The sequence below is a fragment of the Triticum dicoccoides genome, chromosome 2B (assembly GCF_002162155.2).
Source record: "Triticum dicoccoides isolate Atlit2015 ecotype Zavitan chromosome 2B, WEW_v2.0, whole genome shotgun sequence".
Lineage (NCBI taxonomy): Eukaryota > Viridiplantae > Streptophyta > Magnoliopsida > Poales > Poaceae > Triticum > Triticum dicoccoides.
The window spans coordinates 570,193,766-570,213,645 of NC_041383.1; the positions used below are offsets into that span (position 1 = coordinate 570,193,766).

The following is a 19,880-nucleotide window of genomic DNA, read 5'->3' on the forward strand; positions in this document are numbered from 1 at the left end:
GAGGGAGAGAGAGGGAGAGAGGGAGAGAGAGAGAGAGAGAGAGAGAGAGAGAGAGGTGGGGCGCGGGGAAACTGTTGTTTTTTGGTTAGGTTTAATTTCTTTGCCGTCTGCTAGCAGACGACAAAGAGGGTAGATAGTGGGGTGGGGCTGAGGGGAAACAACCGTTAGTTTATGTATTCTCTTTGCCGTCCGCTAGCAGACGGTAAAGAAGCTTTGCCGTCTGCCAGCGGACGGCAAAGAAGATGACCGTTAGGTGGTTCTCGTTCGTGGGCCACCTTCCCTCTTTGTCGTCTGCTAGCGGACGACAAAGCGTCTTTACCGTCCGTTAGAAGACGGCAAAGAGCAGGCTGATGGCAAACACAATCTTTGCCGTCAGCTAGCAGACGACAAAGAGCTAGCTGACGGCAAAGATCCTGATTCCAGTAGTGTATGTTGGCTGATGTGGACGGTTTTTATTGTTGCGTGTACACTACAAGCGGGACCCACTTTCTGGAATTATGTCAATGTATCCAAATACTAGATTAGATCTAGGTGCAATGTATTACACCAATATGTGGTGTTTTCTGCAACGAACCCGTATAGTAGGTGTTTTTTGCAACACTATCCCCAATAAGTGGTTGTTTGTGCAATTCCCTCACATTGCGGTCATGTTCATTTCCTTTTTATTTCTTCAACTGGTTCTTCTTTTTAATTGTGTTCCATCCATTGTTATTGTTCATCTTTTTCTTTCTCGCTGCACCTGTTTCACTGTCACCTTTGACTAGTCTTGCCTTTCGCTTGATCACTGTTGTTCCTTTTGACCATTTCATCATTTCTTTCTCAATTCGTTTTATCCACTTATCTTCCTTTTCATGTTCTTGACTTATTGTAAATATATTGTTTTGTCTAGTTCCCCTAGACAGCGTCTAGGGTTTTTATCCTCTTGTCGATCCAGATCGCCCTGAGTACTACCAAATACCAGAGATCGATCGAGAGCTTATGCTAACGGAAGCTGTTATGGCGACTCCCCTGACGCGTGACCGGTGACGAACGGTGGGACACAAGGTGCCGGGGCGGGAGACCTCACGATTTCTTTGGGCAACTTGACCTAGAGGATGAGGTGTTCGATGACCTAGTTATTAATGAAGAGGTTGAAAGAACATGCGGTGCCCCCATGTGTGGTTTTGGTAATTGATGACATTCTCTATGGACTAATGGTTCCCTTGAGTTATATTTGAAGGATCTGTCCATAGGCTTTTCTTGAAGTCCATGTGTTGGTTTCAAGGAGTTTATGAGTTGACCAAGGTGCTATTCAAGGAATTATCCAAAGAGTGGTTGGAGAGAAGACATGATACAAGGTTGATCATGACTAAGTCAAGGAGTGAATCAAGTTGATCAGCACACAAAGCATACAAAATGTACCAAGAGGGATCAAGTGATCCCATGGTATAGTAAGAATTTTCCATTACGCTTTGTGTACTAACCCGTGGTCTATGTGATCCTATGTGAGAGTTGTTTGTGGGGTTAGGTATGTTTCCTTGGTCATGCATCAAAAGGAAGATACCGTATAACCCATGGAGGATGACATAAAGTGGTGATCGTCATCAAGGTTGTTGTGTGCAAGTTCAAGTAGATAATCATGAATAGATCGTGCTTGAATCTTGCCGTCCATTGTGGTGACAATGGACTTGTGAAGATGTGCCGAAGAGTGGCTCACCCATAGTGAAGTATGGGGGAAATATCAAATAGTCTTCATCGAGCCAACGCAATCAAGAAAGGTGGTCCAACTTGAGGAAGTCAAGATCTTCATCATCTAGCTCAAGTGGACTATGTGCAAAGCAAATGTTTTCCCTTGATAGGTTTTCTATTTAACCGGTCTCATGGTGGTAGTTGGGAGACCGGGTTGTAGGATCGATCGTCGTACTATCAAGGGAGGCTCTCAAGTTAGTAGCTTGATCGTATCGTTCGTTGAGAGATCAAACCATTGCATCCTTGCATCATCTTTGTTAGTTCTTGTTTGGTTTTTCTCTTTGTGAGTTTTAGAGCTTTTGGTCATCTTCATGACAAGCTCAAGTTCATCGAAAACGGAGTTCACGTGCATCTTCTATGATGTTTTCGTCTACTCCATTGCCCTAACGATTGACACCCATGATACCTATTGCATGTCTTCGTCTGTTATTGCTGCCCATGGTTATCCTAGGCAAGAAAACTCGAGTGGAGCCTAATGCAGTAGACGAAATGGAGGTGATTTTTCATGTATCCTCTTAATCTCATTCAAATGAGGGCCGAATGCTTCTTTTCTCCTGAATCGAGCATCTGTATTCATAGCGCACAATCTGTTACGACATTAGAGGCTTGAGCAGCCATGAGAACGTAATAAAGAACTACGCCTTATGCCTCATCCTTCCAGAATATGTTTTCTCCTTTCAGTACTTGCATTGGTGTAGAACCTTTATCTCTAATACGAACAACATATTGAAGAAAATTACAATGACATAGAGAACAAATAGCTTATTAAAACAAACAATATCTTTTGATCTTGCATGACTATTACTCAAAACCCATACTTGTTTAAAAATGCTTGGCGGAATGTGATTACCAGAACAGATGAAATAAGATAATTATTTAATAAATTATTTAAAACTCTCTTTTCCCCTAAAACAAAACACCACTAGCTAAAGGCAGCACTGACAATAGCCATACACGAAACGGAATAGAGCCGTGAGACATATATTATGTACGACGCTGCCTTCCTCATCAAGATATGTGGTCAGAAACACACTCGTTTGACACTGAAAACACACACCCCTAAAATCAATCCGTGGTTTCCCACAGTTTTTAGAGATAAGTACCTGCCCTTTTGTGGTGCAATCGTGCTAGTGCTACCGACACATGGCAATTCTATAAATTTTTTTTTTGAAAAATATATGAAATTGTAGCATTGCAACAAGATGTATTTACCATGGCATAAAATTTCAGATCTATATACACAATGAGATATGAAAATAAGAAATCCCATGATAAATAGTTGCGCAAGAAGCAAAGCTACAATTTCATATAGTATAATTTATCGTTTTTTCTTCCTCTTCTCATCTATTGTGTTTTGAACTGAAATTTTGTGGCAACGCTAGATAATCTTACAATATATCTACACATGTTTTTAAAACAGTTTCCATGGTTCTTTCCTGGTGCTATTACGTGCTGGTAGGCTGGTAGCTAAAACAGGTTTATTTTCAAAAACAAAACTAAAACAGGTCATTTTTGCGTGTGACTGATGTGTTGGTGTCCGTTCCAAAAATATTTTTTTGAGTAAAGGTGCCCGTTTCAGGTGTCACAAGACCTAATTAAAGTACATAGCCAGGTCCAGTATACCTTCGTGCGCCATCCCAGCCCATCCCAGCCCAGTCACGGCGTCCTCTGCGACTCTCTAGTTCGCGCCGTGGGCTCTGCCGCCGCCGCCGCCCTCCGAGGACCCGCCGCTCGCCGTCTGCGCCAACGCGCTTCTCCCTCTGGAACCGCGCCAACTACAAGCCCCCCTAATCGCCCCTCAACTGAGGTCGCGCCCCCTCCCCGACGCCAACCTTCCTCTGTGACGCGCCGGCGGCGGCCTCCCCCCGCGCCTCCACCGCCACCACCAGGTAAGGCTTCGTTCTTTCTCTTTCCTTTGTTCCTTCGTTGCAATTGTTTGGCGAATGGAAGCTAACAGATGGAGAGAGGGCTCCATCTCTGACTGGCAGCGACCTGTGTGCTGAGGTGAAAATTTCACATGAGGGTACATCGTGGGCAGTTTAGGTTATTTCACATGATGGTATTTGGTGTAAGCAGTTGGGGCGTGTAAAATCCACTCTCCCTTAAAAGTTGTTGTATCGTCTGTAGTCCCGATCTTTGGTAATTTAATTAATTCGCTACTAGCTGTTTAGCACAAAATACAAAGGGAATGAAAGGACTTACTTTTTTGCCAGGCAATCCTAGTTGTGTATTTCGCCTACTGCAAACATTTCCTGGATAGTTGTATCTTGTGCATTCAGTTCTTGCTTCTGAACTCTGTAGGTAATCTGGTTGGTGAAGTGCAGGATTTACTGCTGTATAAGTGCAAATTCTTGTTTGGGATGGCAAAAGAAGCTGAGAAAGATAAACAAATTGCTGAGGAGGAGGAGGACGACGAGGAGGAAGAGTATGTCTTGCTAGAGTTAGATGATGTTCATTATTCCTGCATACAACCAAATGCCCCTTATATACTCTCTGTAAGTTGCTTTCAGCTCCCAGTCTGCAGCTTACTGGTACAAAAGGACATTAAGCTCTGTTTTTAAGTTGCCATAGTCAATGGATACCGTTATCAGATACAAATTTCTGTTCAGGTTGTGTCTATGCTTGTTTCATAGATTCACGGTGAAAATCTGGGTAGTATTATGCATTTAGTGATTGTCTTTTTGGCTTATATGAGTTACCTGTCTAATTTTGCTTACCGTCTTTTTGTGTAGTTTGCTAAGTTATTTGTAATCTTCCTTTTCAGGGTTTGGATACATTGACTCCTACCTTGGTAGTAGGTGATGGCCTGAAGATGGTGAGTATTATTCATGTTAATGTTCGCTTTTGAAGACGTTTACTTGCCAAGTTAAGGGACATTATTCTTTTTTTTTTACGGGGAGTAAAAGGGCACTATTCTATATTTCTATGGTTGTTTGAAGTTTATCTTATTGAACTTTTGGCACTGATGTTTTATATGGCTGCCATCTATAATAAACCATACCTTTGAGACATGGAGTGAATTTGTTGGTAGGGGTGTCAAGATCCTTTATAACTGTATGAATGTACAACTAATGTATCACTGTTAGAACTTTACTTTGGGTGCTGATGCAATTTGTTTAATTATTGAATAAAGTTTGATCGCCTCCAAAAAGGAACTTTACTTGGGGTTAATATTTTAGAATAATATCTGGATATACCCATTTACCCGGGTATGTTAACTTTTTCATAATAGGAGACTGTCTGGAGAATACATTGAGAAAATTTTGTGAGCTGTTCTTTGTGTCTGTTATAGTGAATAAATAGATGGAACTAAGGTTCATGTGAACTCCATAATTATATGTGATAGCTTTAGCACTAACAAGCACTGCGTTAGCTGATGTTACCTGTACCAGTTAACTTCATTGGTGTTCCTTCCCTTTTTTTTCTTCTGCTGTTTAAAATATGGTAATCTCTACTTTAGGCCTCCTAGTTGTTAACCTAGTTGCTGAGTGAGCTGGTAGCTGATGCCTTGTTTAATGGCAGATTGGAGAATACGAAGAAACGTTTGGCACATGCTATTTATTTTCAGAAAGTGGTAAGTGTTTGCATCGCTCTGCAGCCTCTTTCTTTGCAGCAAACATTTCACACGCCCTGCTAAATGCCATGACCGAGTTTCGTACATTAACCTGATACCCTGTGAATATGCTGGTGCTGTTTCCTTCAGATTTCCTTGCTTGTTTCGTATGAGATGGCCTTGTTCACACATAACTTGTATTTATCTAACTTAAATATGTTCCTTCCTTTTCAGATGCTCCACCAAAGCCCGTTCATGAAGAGCCGGCACCCCCCAAGGAAAACAAGGATAAGCAAGGCAGAAACATCAAGGAAGCACCGTCCAAGGAGGTGAAACATCTCACGAGCGTTCACAAGATCCTCAAATTCCGGTCGACCAGCGAGGGTCGTCAGGAGCACAGAGCATACCGTTACAGGGACAAGGAGTTTTGAACACAATGCTTGTAGCTGCTCTCCCTTCTCTGATGCTTCTGATGCACAGCAAGCAATCCGTTGACCCTTGGAATGGAATGCAAGGATGGTAGTACTTGTTAATCTTAATTACCCACTAGCATTCTCTATCTCGAGGTAACTTGCGATTGCGATGCATGATTCCGGTGATTCTTGGCCTCTCTTTCTGAATTTCTTGCTCTCTCCTTCTGAATCATCAATCTTTTGAAATTCTGCAACAATGGAGGCCTTGGCTGTCTGTGAACTCGTGCAGACCATTGAGTACTCCCTCCGATTCAAAATAAGTGTCAAACTGCGACACTTATTATGGAGTACTTTTTTAGACCCAAGAAGCCACCCGGTACTACTTGAGTTGGAAAAAGTCGTTGGCTTCCGGTTTCTTTGCAGTTCGCACCACTTGGTATTAGTCTAGACCATCCTCACGCGCAACCGGAATGGATCTGGAGTTCTAAAACCTCTTTGAACGCCAGGATCGGAATCTTGATAGCGATTCCCATGTAATATAAGAGTACCGCCCTGTTGCCACTTGCACCATAGAAAACACGGAGCTCCTGCGGTCCTGCCGTGAACGTGGGAGGGAGGGGGGAGACCAAAGACCAATCGCAGCGCTCGTATGCATATAACAAAATAAAGCATACATACATAGACCCAAGCCAAGGGAAAAGGAGCCAGGAGTTGAATCACTTGAGCTCCTGCGCTGCGCTAGATGCAGCATCACAGTAGCCTGTTGTTGTAGACTAGTCCTTGAGCGTGGTAGCATCGGAGACAGTGATGACGGGGATGATGGAGTCGGTGAAGGCGAGGCCGGCGGCGGCGGCGAAGTGCGGCAGCGAGTACCGGCGGGTGGAGCCGGAGGAGGAGGAGGAGCTGGACGGAGCGGAGTGGGCGCGCAGGGCCGAGGCCGGGAGCCGCCGGCGGAAGACGGCCGAGCGGTACGTCTTCACCTGCGCTCTCTTCGCCTCGCTCAACGCCATCCTCCTCGGCTACGGTCAGTCATCTTCTCTTCTTTTCATTCCCTGCTGCGCCTCTCCTCGGCTATGTTTCTCTAGGGATCCAACCATAGTTTCCTGCTCGGGGAGAACACATTGCATCGCAACCTTGTTTGCATGACGGGGTTCGAATGTTGCTCAGCCCGTCACGCGACCATCGGCCGGCCGGCACAAAGCACGTGGCGTTGCTGTAGCTTAGCAAGAAGCAAGAAACTGTTGTGTTGAGGATCAGGGTAGAGGACATCGTGTTTGGCAGATTGAGGCTGGTAGAGTGGTAGGTGTGGAAGCCTCTGACATAGAGGGGACCGGGGGGCGGGGATGGAACTTTCTGAGGTCCATCGCTGGATTGCAGCGCTAGAGGACTGGTCAGTCCAAACCACCATGGAGTTTGCTTAAACTTGTAGAAAAGTGGCATCTGCATTGAAATACGTAGTACAGCTCTGTCTCATTGAACTGGCAACTCGTCAATACGGCTGATTTTTTATGTGTGGAGTTTTCCACTATCAGATACTGCCAGAAATCTTTTCTACGAGGAACGATCTACATCACTCAAATACTCAACAACGTGAAATAGCTGACCACATAGTTACTTCTACACCGTGTAAATTACTCCGCAATCCAAGCACACGGTAACAGTCTGACTCGGTAATAGTCGCAGCCCTGTTTGCCGGCAAGGGCGCCACCAAGTCCACCTTCCATAATTTTCCATGCCGAGACCGAGTAGGAGCACATGACCTGATGACCATGACCGACCAAGTCAGGCAAAATCGCCAAAACTGCCAAATCCAGCCCAAACAATTCTCCAAACCGAACTCTAGCCCCAGAGACTAGCAAGAGTGAACCGTTCTGGAAATGTTTTCACTCGAAAAGGAAACGTACTACGGAGTCGGTACAAATCTTGGCACCTCGCCTCGCCCAGACCAGCAGGAAAGAGACAGGCGAGCGGCGAAGCGGAAACACGTCGACATCCCCCACCTTCCCCGCCTCGCGCCCCGTTCGCCGTTAATGACCTCCAAATCGGACGCCACTTCGCGGCAACAGCAGCGTCACCGTCACCGTCACCGCGTCGCCGGCAGTGCGGAGCGAGGCGATGGCGGGCGCGGTCGACGGCATGGGGAGCAAGTACGCGGCCCTCGATCCGACCGACGGGCCGGAGCTCGACGCGGCGGAGGTAAGCCGGAGGAGGCCTTCGGCGTCCGTGAGGAGGAGCAAGGAGAGGTTCGTGTACGGCTGCGCCATCTTCGCCTCGCTTAACGCCATCCTCCTCGGCTACGGTGAGTCCTCGCGATGCCACGGCCGGTGCGCGCGCGACACGCGGGGGATCTGAGCCTACGGGCGCACTGTTGTTTCTCGCAAGTTTGTGCGTCCCCCGTGAACGGAATCGTAACATCCTTTTTGATATCGAACGCTTGATTGCAACTGCTTAGTCTAGTCTCTTGATGGCTACGCTTTTGATCCCTTCACCAGATGACCTTGGTTTTATTCTGAACACTATGTAACGTGTGTAAGGTGGATTTGGAACTCGCAACCTGAAGTTAGGTTGCTCTGCTGGCCTCTTCGAACTTGTTTAAATTTGAATCTGGGAACTCTGTACGAACTACTTGGATTCATTCTGGTTAATGGAACCGGGATCATCTCCCTGTTTTTCTAAAAAAAAGAGTTATCACGACTCTTTTATCTTGATACAACCTACAGTTATGTAGTACGTATATGTTTTACGAGTGAGATTTCGATTCCTGCTTGTCCTGAACTAGGAAATCAGCGCAGACCTCCATGCTTTTTAGCTTAATAACAGGGATTAAGATTCCATGGTTATCTAACACTTATCATAACCCAATACTCATGCTGCTATCTGCAGATGTCGGTGTCATGAGTGGTGCAATCATCTACATCCAGAAAGATCTCCACATTACCGAGTTTCAGGAAGAAATCCTAGTTGGTTGCCTCAGTGTGATCTCACTCTTGGGAAGCCTGTCAGGAGGAAGAACTTCCGATGCCATCGGCAGGAAATGGACAATGGGCCTTGGTGCGATCATCTTCCAGACTGGTGCAGCCATCATGACATTCGCTCCTTCATTCACTGTGCTCATGATAGGGAGGCTTCTCGCCGGGGTGGGCATCGGCTTTGGAGCCATGATATCTGCTGTCTACATTGCCGAGATCTCCCCCGCAGCTGCCCGTGGGACTCTCACGTCCCTCCCTGAGATCTGCATCAACTTGGGGATCCTCCTGGGCTACGTTTCCAATTATGCTTTCTCGGGCCTTTCCGAGCACATCAGTTGGAGGGTTATGCTTGGTGTCGGTATCCTCCCATCTGTCTTCATCGGTGTCGCGCTTTTTGTGATCCCGGAGTCCCCTAGGTGGCTGATGATGGAAAAGAGAGTTCCAGAGGCAAGGGCAGTATTGCTGCAGATAAGTGAATCGGAGGCTGAGGTTGAAGAAAGGCTGGCTGAGATTGAGGAAGCTGCAAATATCATGAAGTCGGTTAATTCTGAGGACAAGGCGGTGTGGAGGGAGCTACTGAACCCTTCTCCTGCTGTTCGCCGGATGCTGTATGCTGGCTGTGGTATTCAGTTGTTCCAGCAGATCACTGGAATTGATGCTACTGTCTATTACAGCCCAACAATTTTCAGGGATGCTGGAATCAAGTCTGACCAGGAGCTGCTTGCAGCAACAGTTGCTGTTGGATTTACTAAAACGATTTTCATACTGGTTGCCATTTTCCTCATTGATAAAGTTGGGCGCAAACCGCTTCTGTATGTCAGCACCATTGGCATGACAGTCTGCTTATTTGCCTTGGGGACTGCACTTACATTGCGAAAGCATGCTGAGGGGCTTATTTCTCCAAATCTTGGGATTGATATGGCAATCTTTGCAGTTTGTGGGAATGTGGCATTCTTCTCGATCGGGATGGGACCGATATGCTGGGTCTTGTCTTCAGAGATATTTCCTATAAGATTGCGAGCTCAGGCATCAGCACTTGGTCAAGTAGGTGGCAGAGTGGGCAGTGGTTTGGTTTCCATGTCATTCCTCTCCATGGCCCGCGCTATATCCGTGGGGGGAATGTTCTTCGTCTTTGCAGCAATCTCGACCGTCTCCGTTGTGTTTGTGTACTTCTGTGTGCCAGAAACTAAAGGGAAAACTCTGGAGCAGATTGAGATAATGTTTGAAGGTGGGAAGGAATGGAAAGGAGGTGGCGAGGTCGAGCTTGAAGATACACAGCATTTGATACAGGGTGACAAGAAATCTTTCTCTCTAGGCTGATATAATCATCAAAGCAACAAGAAGCTTCATGTCAGCGCTGAAACAGCCTCGTCCTGCTTCCGACATCAGGTTGAAAGCTCAACAGGACTTTGCTGCGCATAGGTTGTGACATAGATGGTGTATTGTGTTTTTAGTCTAAAGTACTCCATTATACAACCATATCACAAACATCACGTAGGACACAATGCTGTTGTATCTGGTGGTGTCTTCCACCTATAAAATCAATATAGTCGAAAAATTCATTTGTAGAATTTTATTTTAACACAAGAAACAATTGTGCTCTTTTTTCCAGAAAAAGGTGAGAACAAGTGGTGTGATGCGAACCTCGTGTCTCCTACCTCGGACTGAAAACTAACTGTACGCGCTTCTCGGCCGAGCTAGTAGTAAATTACCACTTCTTCTTCGGTACACCCCCAAGACACACCAACGGTTCAGATCGTCCCGTACCCCTTCACCTGAAAACTTAAAAAGGGCAGGATGGTCATTCCCCCCTGCCCCGCCCCCGTGTCGTACAAGCGCGGCCCGCCGACGTATTTGCTCCCACGGCGTAGACGGCCGTTTTTTAGATGTACACGGACGGGCTGGGGCGAGTGATACGTCTCCAACGTATTTATAATTTTTGATTGTTCCATGCTATTATATTATCTGTTTTGGATGTTTTATATGCATTAATATGCTATTTTATATTATTTTTGAGATTAACCTACTAACCTAGAGCCTAGTGCCAGTTCTGTTTTTTGCCTATTTTTGAGTTTCGCAGAAAAGAAATACCAAACGGAACAAAACTTTCGCGATGATCTTTCTTGGACCAGAAGCAAACCAGGAGACTTGGAGATGAAGTCGGAGGAGCCACGAGGCGGCCACAAGGGTGGAGGGCGCGCCAAGGGGGTAGGGCCCCTGTCTTGTGGGCCCATCGTGGGTCTCCTGACCTAATTCTTTCACCCATACATACTCTTATACCTCAAAACCATCAGGGGAGCCACGGAAACACTTTTCAACCGCCACAACCTCCTGTATCCGTGAGATCCCATCTAGGGACCTTTTCCAACGTCCTGCCGGAGGGGGATTTGATCACGGAGGGCTTCTACATCAACACCATTGCCCTTCCGATGAAGCGTGAGTAATTTACCACAGACCTATGGGTCCATAACTAGTAGCTAGATGGATTCTTCTCTCTCTTTGATTCTCAATACCATGTTCTCCTTGATGTTCTTGGAGATCTATTCGATGTAATACTCTTTTGTGGTGTCTTTGCCGAAATCCGATGAATTGTGGATTTATGATCAGATTATCTATAAATATTATTTGAATCTTCTCTGAATTCTTATATGCATGATTTGATATCTTTGCAAGTCTCTTTGAATTATCGGTTTAGTTTGGCCTACTAGATTGGTTTTTCTTGCAACGGGAGAGGTGCTTAGCTTTGGGTTCAATCTTGCGGTGTCCTTTCCTAGTGGCAGTAGGGCAGCAAGACATGTATTGTATTGTTGCCATCAAAGATAAAAAGATGGGGGTTTTCATCATATTGCTTGAGTTAATTCCTCAATATCATGCCATCTTACTTAATGCGTTACTCCGTTCTTTATGAACTTAATACTCTAGATGCATGCTGGATAGCGGTCGATGTGTGGAGTAATAATAGTAGATGCAGGCAGGAGTCAATCTACTTGACACGGACGTGATGCCTATGTTCATGATCATTGCCTTAGATATCGTCATAATTATGCGCTCTTCTATCAATTGCTTGGCAGTAATTTGTTCACCCACCATATTATTTGTTATCTTGAGAGAAGCCACTAGGGAAACTTATTGCCCCTGGATCTATTTTCCATCATATAAGTTTCCAATCTACTATTTTACAATCTTTTACTTTCTGATCTATAAATAAAAAATATCAAAAATATTTACTTTACCGTTTATTTATCTCTATCATATCTCATTTTTGCAAGTAACCATGAGGGGATTGACAACCCCTTTATCGTGTTGGGTGCAAGTTTGTTTGATTGTTTGTGCAGGTATTCGGTGACTTGTGCGTTGTCTCCTACTGGATTGATACCTTGGTTCTCAAACTGAGGGAAATACTTACTCTATTTTGCTGCATCATCATTTTCTCTTCAAGGGAAAAACCAACGCAAGCTCAAGAGGTAGCAATAAGAATTTCTAGCACCATTGCCAGGGAGATCTACGCCAAGTCAAGCCATACCAAGTACCCATCATAAACTCTCATCTCTTGCATTACATTATTCGCCATTCGCCTCTCGTTTTCCTCTCCCCCACTTCTAAAATGATTTTCGAAAAGATTTGCCTTTTCTTTGCCCCTCTTCCGTTCGTCTTTTTCGTTTGCTTTCGATTTCCTAGATCGTTAGATTGGTTTGTTGCCATCATGTCTGAATCTGAGGAGGTTATCACTAAAAAAGATAGTAGTAACAATGAAGGAAACTTTGATGCTTTTGCTAATAGTAATCCTCATGAAGAATCTACTATTTTGTACACTAAAAAGCTTCGCATTGATAGCGGCAATATTATTGGAAAAGAGGTTATTCAAGATTTATTTACCTGTGCCGGTGCGTTACCCACGATGGGTAGATCTATCCTCCATAAAACTAGTAGTCTTGCGGATGTTATACCTTTGCTCATGGTTGAATTTGAAAGACAATTTGTTCACATGCATCCATCCATACAAAGGATTTTTCTAGAGTTTTCTAACATTGAGCGTTCTTCTGTTAAGCGCGCAGCTACTATCTTTCTAGCAGATGAGTTCAGATTTATAATAAAAGAAGCTAGTGAAATTTTTGCGCATTATAAGGTAGACGGTGGTCGCCCTCCCATAGAGGCAATTCTCTTTATCAAGAGGACATAATGCGTTTATGATCCCTAGATCATGTTGCTTATAATGAAAATTTAAGAAAGAGGGTCCCTACCGATGTTCTAGTTGATAGGATTTCTAAGCTTAATGATGATTTGGCTATTTAGAACAACGGGTTGGGTTTCTCTCTTGAACAAAAGCTCATGACTTTTTGGCAAAAGAACGTTTACAATGATGAGTTGGTTATACAATGTGAAGGGCCAAAGGAATAATCAATTCCTCCCGAGCTTGATATTGGGGATTTTTATCCCATTAAATTTAGCCATTTTGATTACTTTTGCTTGCCACAAAGAAAACTTGTTGTTGAACGTAGAGAGTATGAGATGAGCTTTCGAGATTTGCCTTATCATTATTATGACAATATCTAGATCTATTCGTGTTTTATGCCTAGCTAAGGGCGTTAAACAATAGCACTTGTTGGGAGGCAACCCAATTTTATTTTTGTTCTTTACTTTTTATTCCTGTTTAGTAATAAATAATTCATCTAGCCTCTGGTTAGATGTGGTTTTGTGTTTTAATTAGTGTTTATGCCAAGTTAAACCTTTAGGATAGCTTACGGTACTGAAAGACAGAAACTTTTGCGCCCAGTAAATAATTTCCAGGATTTTATTGAAACGTGCTTTTGATCTAATTCTTTTTGCTTTGGATTGGTGCAGAAATTTCCCTGGTTGTCCTAATTTTTCAGAATTTTTGAAGTTACAGATGTATTCGAGAGTTACAGATTGCTACAGACTGTTTTGTTTTTGACAGATTCTGTTTTCTATGTGTTGTTTGCTTATTTTGATGAATCTATGGGTAGTATCGGGGGGGTATGAACCATGGAAAAGTTGGAATACAATAGATATTACACCAATATAAATAAAAAATTAGTTCACAACAATACCTTAAAGTGGTGATTTATTTTCTTATACTAACGGAGCTTATAAGATTTTCTGTTGAGTTTTGTGTTGTGAAGTTTTCAAGTTTTGGGTAAGGATTTGATGGACTATGGAATAAGGAGTGGCAAGAGCCTAAGCTTGGGTATGGCCTGGAAGGCATCCCTCTTTCATCTTTGTCTATCGTTAACTTTACTTGAGGCTATATTTTTATTCACCACATGATATGTGTTTTGCTTGGAGTGTCTTGTATGATTTGAGTCTTTGCTTTTTAGTTTGCCACAATCATCCTTGCTGTACACAACTTTTGAGAGACACACACATAAATCACGATTTATTAGAATACTCTATGTGCTTCACTTATATCTTTTGAGCTAGGCAATATTGCTCTAGTGCTTCACCTATATCTTTTTAGAGAACGACGATGGTTTATTTAAATTGATGAACTCTCATGCTTCACTTATATTATTTTGAGAGTCTTTTAAACCACATGGTAATTTGTTTTGGTTATAAATTTAGTCCTAATATGATAGACATCCAAGAGGGATATAATAAAAACTTTCATATAAAGTGCATTGAATACTATGAGAAGTTTGATTCCTTATGATTGTTTTGAGATATGAAGATGGTGATATTAGAGTCATGCTAGTAAGTACTTATGAATTTGAGAGATACTTGTGTTAAAGTTTGTGATTCCCGTAGCATGCACGTATGATGAACCGTTATGTGATGAAGTTGGAGCATGATTTACTTTTTGATTGTCTTCCTTATGAGTGGCGGTCGGGGACGAGCGATGGTCTTTTCCTACCAATCTATCCCCCTAGGAGCATGCACATAGTACTTCATTTGAATAACTAATAGATTTTTGCAATAAGTATGTGAGTTCTTTATGACTAATGTTGAGTCCATGGATTATACACACTCTCACTCTTCCACCTTTGCTAGCCTCTCTTGTGCCGTGAAACTTTTGCCAGTACCATACACCCACCATATACCTTCCTCAAAACAGCCACCATACCTACCTATTATGGCATTTCCATAGCCATTCCGAGATATATTGCGATGCAACTTTCCACCGTTCCGTTTATTATGACACGCTTCATCATTGTCATATTGCTTTGCATGATCATGTAGTTGACATTGTATTTGTGGCAAAGCCACCTTTCATAATTCTTTATACATGTCACTCTTGATTGATTGCACATCCCGGTACACCGCTGGAGGCGTTCATATAGAGTCATATTTTTGTTCTAAATGTCAAGTTGTAATTTTTTGAGTTGTAAGTAAATAAAAGTGTGATGATCTTCGTTATTAGAGCATTGTCCCATGTGAGGAAAGGATGATGGAGGCTATGATTCCCCCACAAGTCGGGATGAGACTCTGGATGAAAAATAAAAAAGAGGAAAAAAAAGAGGCCAAGAAAATGAGAAATACCCAAAAATAGAAAATATATATATATAAATAAATGAGAGAAAAAGAGAGAAGGGGCAATGTTACTATCCTTTTCCACGCTTGTGCTTCAAAGTAGCACCATGATCTTCATGATAGAGAGTCTCCTATGATATCACTTTCATATACTAGTAGGAATTTTTCATTATAGAACTTGGCTTGTATATTCCAATGATGGGCTTCCTCAAATTGCCCTAGGTCTTCATGAGCAAGCGAGTTGGATGCACACCCACTTAGTTTCTTTTTGAGCTTTCATACACTTATAGCTCTAGTGCATCTGTTGCATGGCAATGCCTACTTACTCACATTGATATGTATTGATGGGCATCTCCATAGCCCGTTGATACGCCTAGTTGATGTGAGATTATCTCCCTATTTTTGTATTCTTCACAACCACCATATTCTCTTCCAACATAGTGCTATATCTATGGCTCACGCTCATGTATTGCGTGAAAGTTGAAAAAGTTTGAGAACATCAAAAGTATGAAACAATTGCTTGACTTGTCATCGGGGTTGTGCATGATTTAAATATTTTGTGTGATGAATATGGAGCATAGCCAGACTATATGATTTTGTAGGGATAGCTTTCTTTGGCCATGTTATTTGGAGAAGACATGATTGCTTTATTAGTATGCTTGAAGTATTATTATTTTTATGTCAATATTAAACTTTTGTTTTGAATCTTACGGACCTGAACAGTCATGCCACAATAGAGAAGATTACATTGATAAATATGTTAGGTAGCATTCCACATCAATTTTTTTGTTTTTATCATTTACCTACTCAAGAACGAGCAGGAATTAAGCTTGGGGATGCTTGATACGTCTCCAACGTATCTATAATTTTTGATTGTTCCATGCTATTATATTATCTGTTTTGGATGTTTTATATGCATTAATATGCTATTTTATATTATTTTTGAGACTAACCTATTAACCTAGAGCCCAGTGCCAGTTTTTCTTTTTTTGCCTGTTTTTTAGTTTCACAGAAAAGGAATTTCGCGATGATCTTTCTTGGACCAGAAGCAAACCAGGAGACTTGGAGATGAAGTCGGAGGAGCCACGAGGCGGCCACAAGGGTGGAGGGCGCGCCCCCCTGTCTTGTGGGCCCCTCGTGGGTCTCCAGACCTAATTCTTTCACCCATATATACTCTTATACCCTAAAACCATCAGGGGATCCACGAAAACACTTTTTCACCACCGCAACCTTCTGTGCCCATGAGATCCCATCTAGGGACCTTTTCTGGCATCCTGCTGGAGGGGGATTCGATCACGGGGGGCTTCTACATCAACACCATTGCCCTTCCGATGAAGCGTGAGTAGTTTACCACAGACCTACGGGTCCATAACTAGTAGCTAGATGGCTTCTTCTCTCTCTTTGATTCTCAATACCATGTTCTCCTCGATGTTCTTGGAGATCTATTTGATGTAATATTCTTTTGCGGTGTGTTTGCCGTTATCCGATGAATTGTGGATTTATGATCAGATTATCTATGAATATTATTTGAGTCTTCTCTGAATTCTTATATGCATGATTTGATATCTTTGCAAGTCTCTTCGAATTATCGGTTTAGTTTGGCTTACTAGATTGGGTTTTCTTGCAATGGGGGAAGTGCTTAGCTTTGGGTTCAATCTTGCGGTGTCCTTTCCTAGTGACAGTAGGGGCAGCAAGGCACGTATTGTATTGTTGCCATCAAGGATAAAAAGATGGGGTTTTCATCATATTGCTTGAGTTAATTCCTCTACATCATCTCATCTTACTTAATGCATTACTCCGTTCTTTATGAACTTAATACTCTAAATGCATGCTGGATAGCGGTCGATGTGTAGTAGATGCCTATGTTCATGATCATTGCCTTAGATATCGTCATAATTATGCGCTCTTCTATCAATTGCTTGGCAGTAATTTGTTCACCCACCGTATTATTTGCTATCTTGAGAGAAGCCACTAGTGAAACCTATGGCCCCAAGGTCTATTTTCCATCATATAAGTTTCCGATCTACTATTTTGAAATCTTTTACTTTCTGATCTATAAATAGAAAAATAACAAAAATATTTACTTTACCATTTATCTATCTCTATCAGATCTCACTTTTGCAAGTAACCGTGAAGGGATTGACAACCCCTTTATCACATTGGGTGCAAGTTTGCTTGATTATTTGTGCAGGTATTCGGTGACTTGTGCGTTGTCTCCTACTGGATTGATACCTTGATTCTCAAACTGAGGGAAATACTTACTCTACTTTGCCGCATCACCCTTTCCTATTCAAGGGAAAAATCAACGCAAGCTCAAGAGGTAGCAGCGACGTACGTTGACACACATCGGTGGGAGCGTACCAGCACGTGTAGGTGGGGGCGTACACGCACGTGGTGGTGGGGGCGTACACGCATGCGGCATCACCCGCTTACACCGTCGTGACATGCAGCGTCGAGCCGGGGCGGTTGGTCAAACATCGGCATGTCGCCCGGTGAAAACCTGGTGGTCAAACCGCTCTGCCTCGTCGCCTGCCGGCTTGACTGCTGCCCCGTTGCCTGCCGCTCGCGTCGGTGGTGAAACCGCTCTCCCCAGTTGCCTTCCGCCTCGAGTGCCACCCTGCCGCCCCTTCCCGTCGCCTGCCGCCTCGACTGCCGCCCCGCCGCCCCATCCCGTCTCCTACCGCCTCACCTTCCACCCCGTCGGCCCGTCCTGTAACCGCGTAGTCCAATGCCGCCACCCGCCATTAATCCATAGCCATAAATTCACCATAAACGGCGGCAACCGCCCCCGACTATAAAAGGCCCGTCCGCCTTCCGGTCGAACGCACCCCTGCCTCCCCGACGCCTCCTCTCTCTTCCCCCTCCAGCCCACCGGTGAGATGTCTTTCCACCGCGGTAGCAGTAGCTCCGATGCAGGCGGCCACGGTGGCCCGAGCACGTGGCCGTCGAGCCTGGGCACACCGGAGACGGAGGAGCTGTTCCGCTTTGGGCTCCTTGTGCCGCCGGGTTGCACTCTTCTGCACAACTGGAAGATCGACAAAGACGGCTACCCGACGCATGGCCCCGATGCGACTAGGGAGGAGAAGCGCACGCACCACGTTGGTCGATGCAACATCGCCGGTCGGCATGAGTTCTAGGATGGCAAGGAGTACGTCGCCGTCATTGGCGCGTTCCGGTTGGCGGAGTCTGGCGTCACGCCCGACCTCACCGGCAACCGCCTCCACCTTATTGCTCCACCACTCCCCGCCCCACCGCAGTGCACCCGTTGACACGGAGGCGACTGCCGGGCCCCTCCACCACCTGCGCCTGCGCCCGCCGATCTACCCTTCCCACCGGTGGTGGAACTGCCGCCGAAGCAGGTTGTTCTCCGGGAGGACGGCGATCCCGACGATATGTCGGGCTTGCACGTCGCACTATGTGCGTTGGCGGCGGCAGCGGCGGCTATGGCGGTGGCGGCTGCTGCGAGGGAGGCCGCTGAGGAGGCGGCAGCGATCGAAGCGGTGGCGGTGACGGTGCTGGAGGCGGCGACGGTGCCGGAGGCGGAGGCGGTGCAGGAGGCAGAGATGCCGGCGGCCGCCAACGACGACGACGGCGACGACATCAATTGGGACGGCTTGTACCAGAGTAGCGACGATAACGACAGTGACGGCACGGATGTTATCGACCTCCTGGCTAGCGATGATGAGGACGACAAGTAGTTTAGTTTTTAGATCCTTCCATGAAGTATGTATGAACTCGTTTAAATTTCGATGAACTATGTAAAATATCTCTATGTTTAATGAAATTTGAATGAGAAAAATGTTAGTTTGTTTGAATGTTATTTATTTATTATGTTGAAGATATTGTTGGATTGGTACAATAATACCGAGAATGAAAAAATACTTAAAAATAAGAAGAAAAACAATTGAAAAGTAAAAAGGAAGAAATATTTAGCAACGATAAAAGTATGCGATGCCACACAGCATTACTAGTTTATCGTTTCAAGAAAACTACACAGTTGTGGTTCAAGAATAAATTTAGAAATGAGCCATTTTGCGGATAACCGAATGACCATCGTTAGAATGGGTCAAATGTTGATCATCATGAAATGAACACCAAATTTTCATCCTGGTGCCGCACTCAAAATTTCAAAGAGTTCGGACACCGAACACACGTTGTGTCGTGTCCGGAAAGTGTACTAGGGTTTTTCGGTCTCGGAGAGTCCCTTCGGCCCCTACCGAAACCACCGCCTTCCACATCAAGTACTGGAGCGGTTTCACGGAATGCGCCCAACTTTTACCAGCGTGTGTGGGGCCCCACTCCTATGCCCAATGCCAAAAATGAATGAAATCCGACACTTAACGCACATTGCGTCACGTCCGGCCCATGTATATAATTGGACATTGTTTACATCTATTTCGTGCTTATTGCTATCCATTTCTGAAAATTAATATCATTCTTTTTATGCCATCGCGCAACAAATCATCATCTATACATGCTCTAATGCTAAAATGTGGTTTATATGTACTGAAATGTTGAAGTATACATGCTGAACTGTTGGGTACATATGTGTAAATGTTCAAAAATACATGATGAAGTGTGAATTGGGTAAAGTGATCGAGATGGGTATTTTAACCTGCGGGTATTACCCGCACCCGACTGGGTACGGGTATGGGAACAGTTTAAAACCCAAGGTGCGGTTACGGGTACGAGTATGGGCCAAAAATAATGAGACGGGTACGGGTTTGGGCG

General features: G+C 44.3%; 2 protein-coding genes across 4 annotated transcripts; both read left to right on the forward strand.

The window, feature by feature from the left end:
• Positions 1 to 3,342: 3,342 nt before the first annotated feature.
• Positions 3,343 to 5,901, forward strand: LOC119364921. Of its 2 annotated transcripts, none has more exons than XM_037630493.1 (5): positions 3,343 to 3,617; positions 4,053 to 4,223; positions 4,493 to 4,543; positions 5,251 to 5,302; positions 5,516 to 5,901. In XM_037630493.1, exons 2-5 carry the CDS (start codon positions 4,089 to 4,091, stop codon positions 5,710 to 5,712), a joined length of 435 nt encoding a protein of 144 aa, XP_037486390.1. In that variant the 5' UTR covers positions 3,343 to 3,617; positions 4,053 to 4,088; the 3' UTR covers positions 5,713 to 5,901. The 2 variants fall into 2 exon arrangements, with proteins under 2 accessions (XP_037486390.1, XP_037486389.1); XM_037630492.1 differs by having other exon boundaries at positions 3,344 to 3,617; positions 4,030 to 4,223.
• Positions 5,902 to 6,256: 355 nt separating this feature from the next.
• On the forward strand, positions 6,257 to 10,234 carry LOC119364920 (probable polyol transporter 4). Of its 2 annotated transcripts, none has more exons than XM_037630490.1 (2): positions 6,257 to 6,718; positions 8,578 to 10,234. In XM_037630490.1, exons 1-2 carry the CDS (start codon positions 6,502 to 6,504, stop codon positions 9,981 to 9,983), a joined length of 1,623 nt encoding a protein of 540 aa, XP_037486387.1. In that variant the 5' UTR covers positions 6,257 to 6,501; the 3' UTR covers positions 9,984 to 10,234. The 2 variants fall into 2 exon arrangements, with proteins under 2 accessions (XP_037486387.1, XP_037486388.1); XM_037630491.1 differs by lacking the exon at positions 6,257 to 6,718 and adding an exon at positions 7,076 to 7,993.
• The last annotated feature ends 9,646 nt before the right edge of the window (positions 10,235 to 19,880 follow it).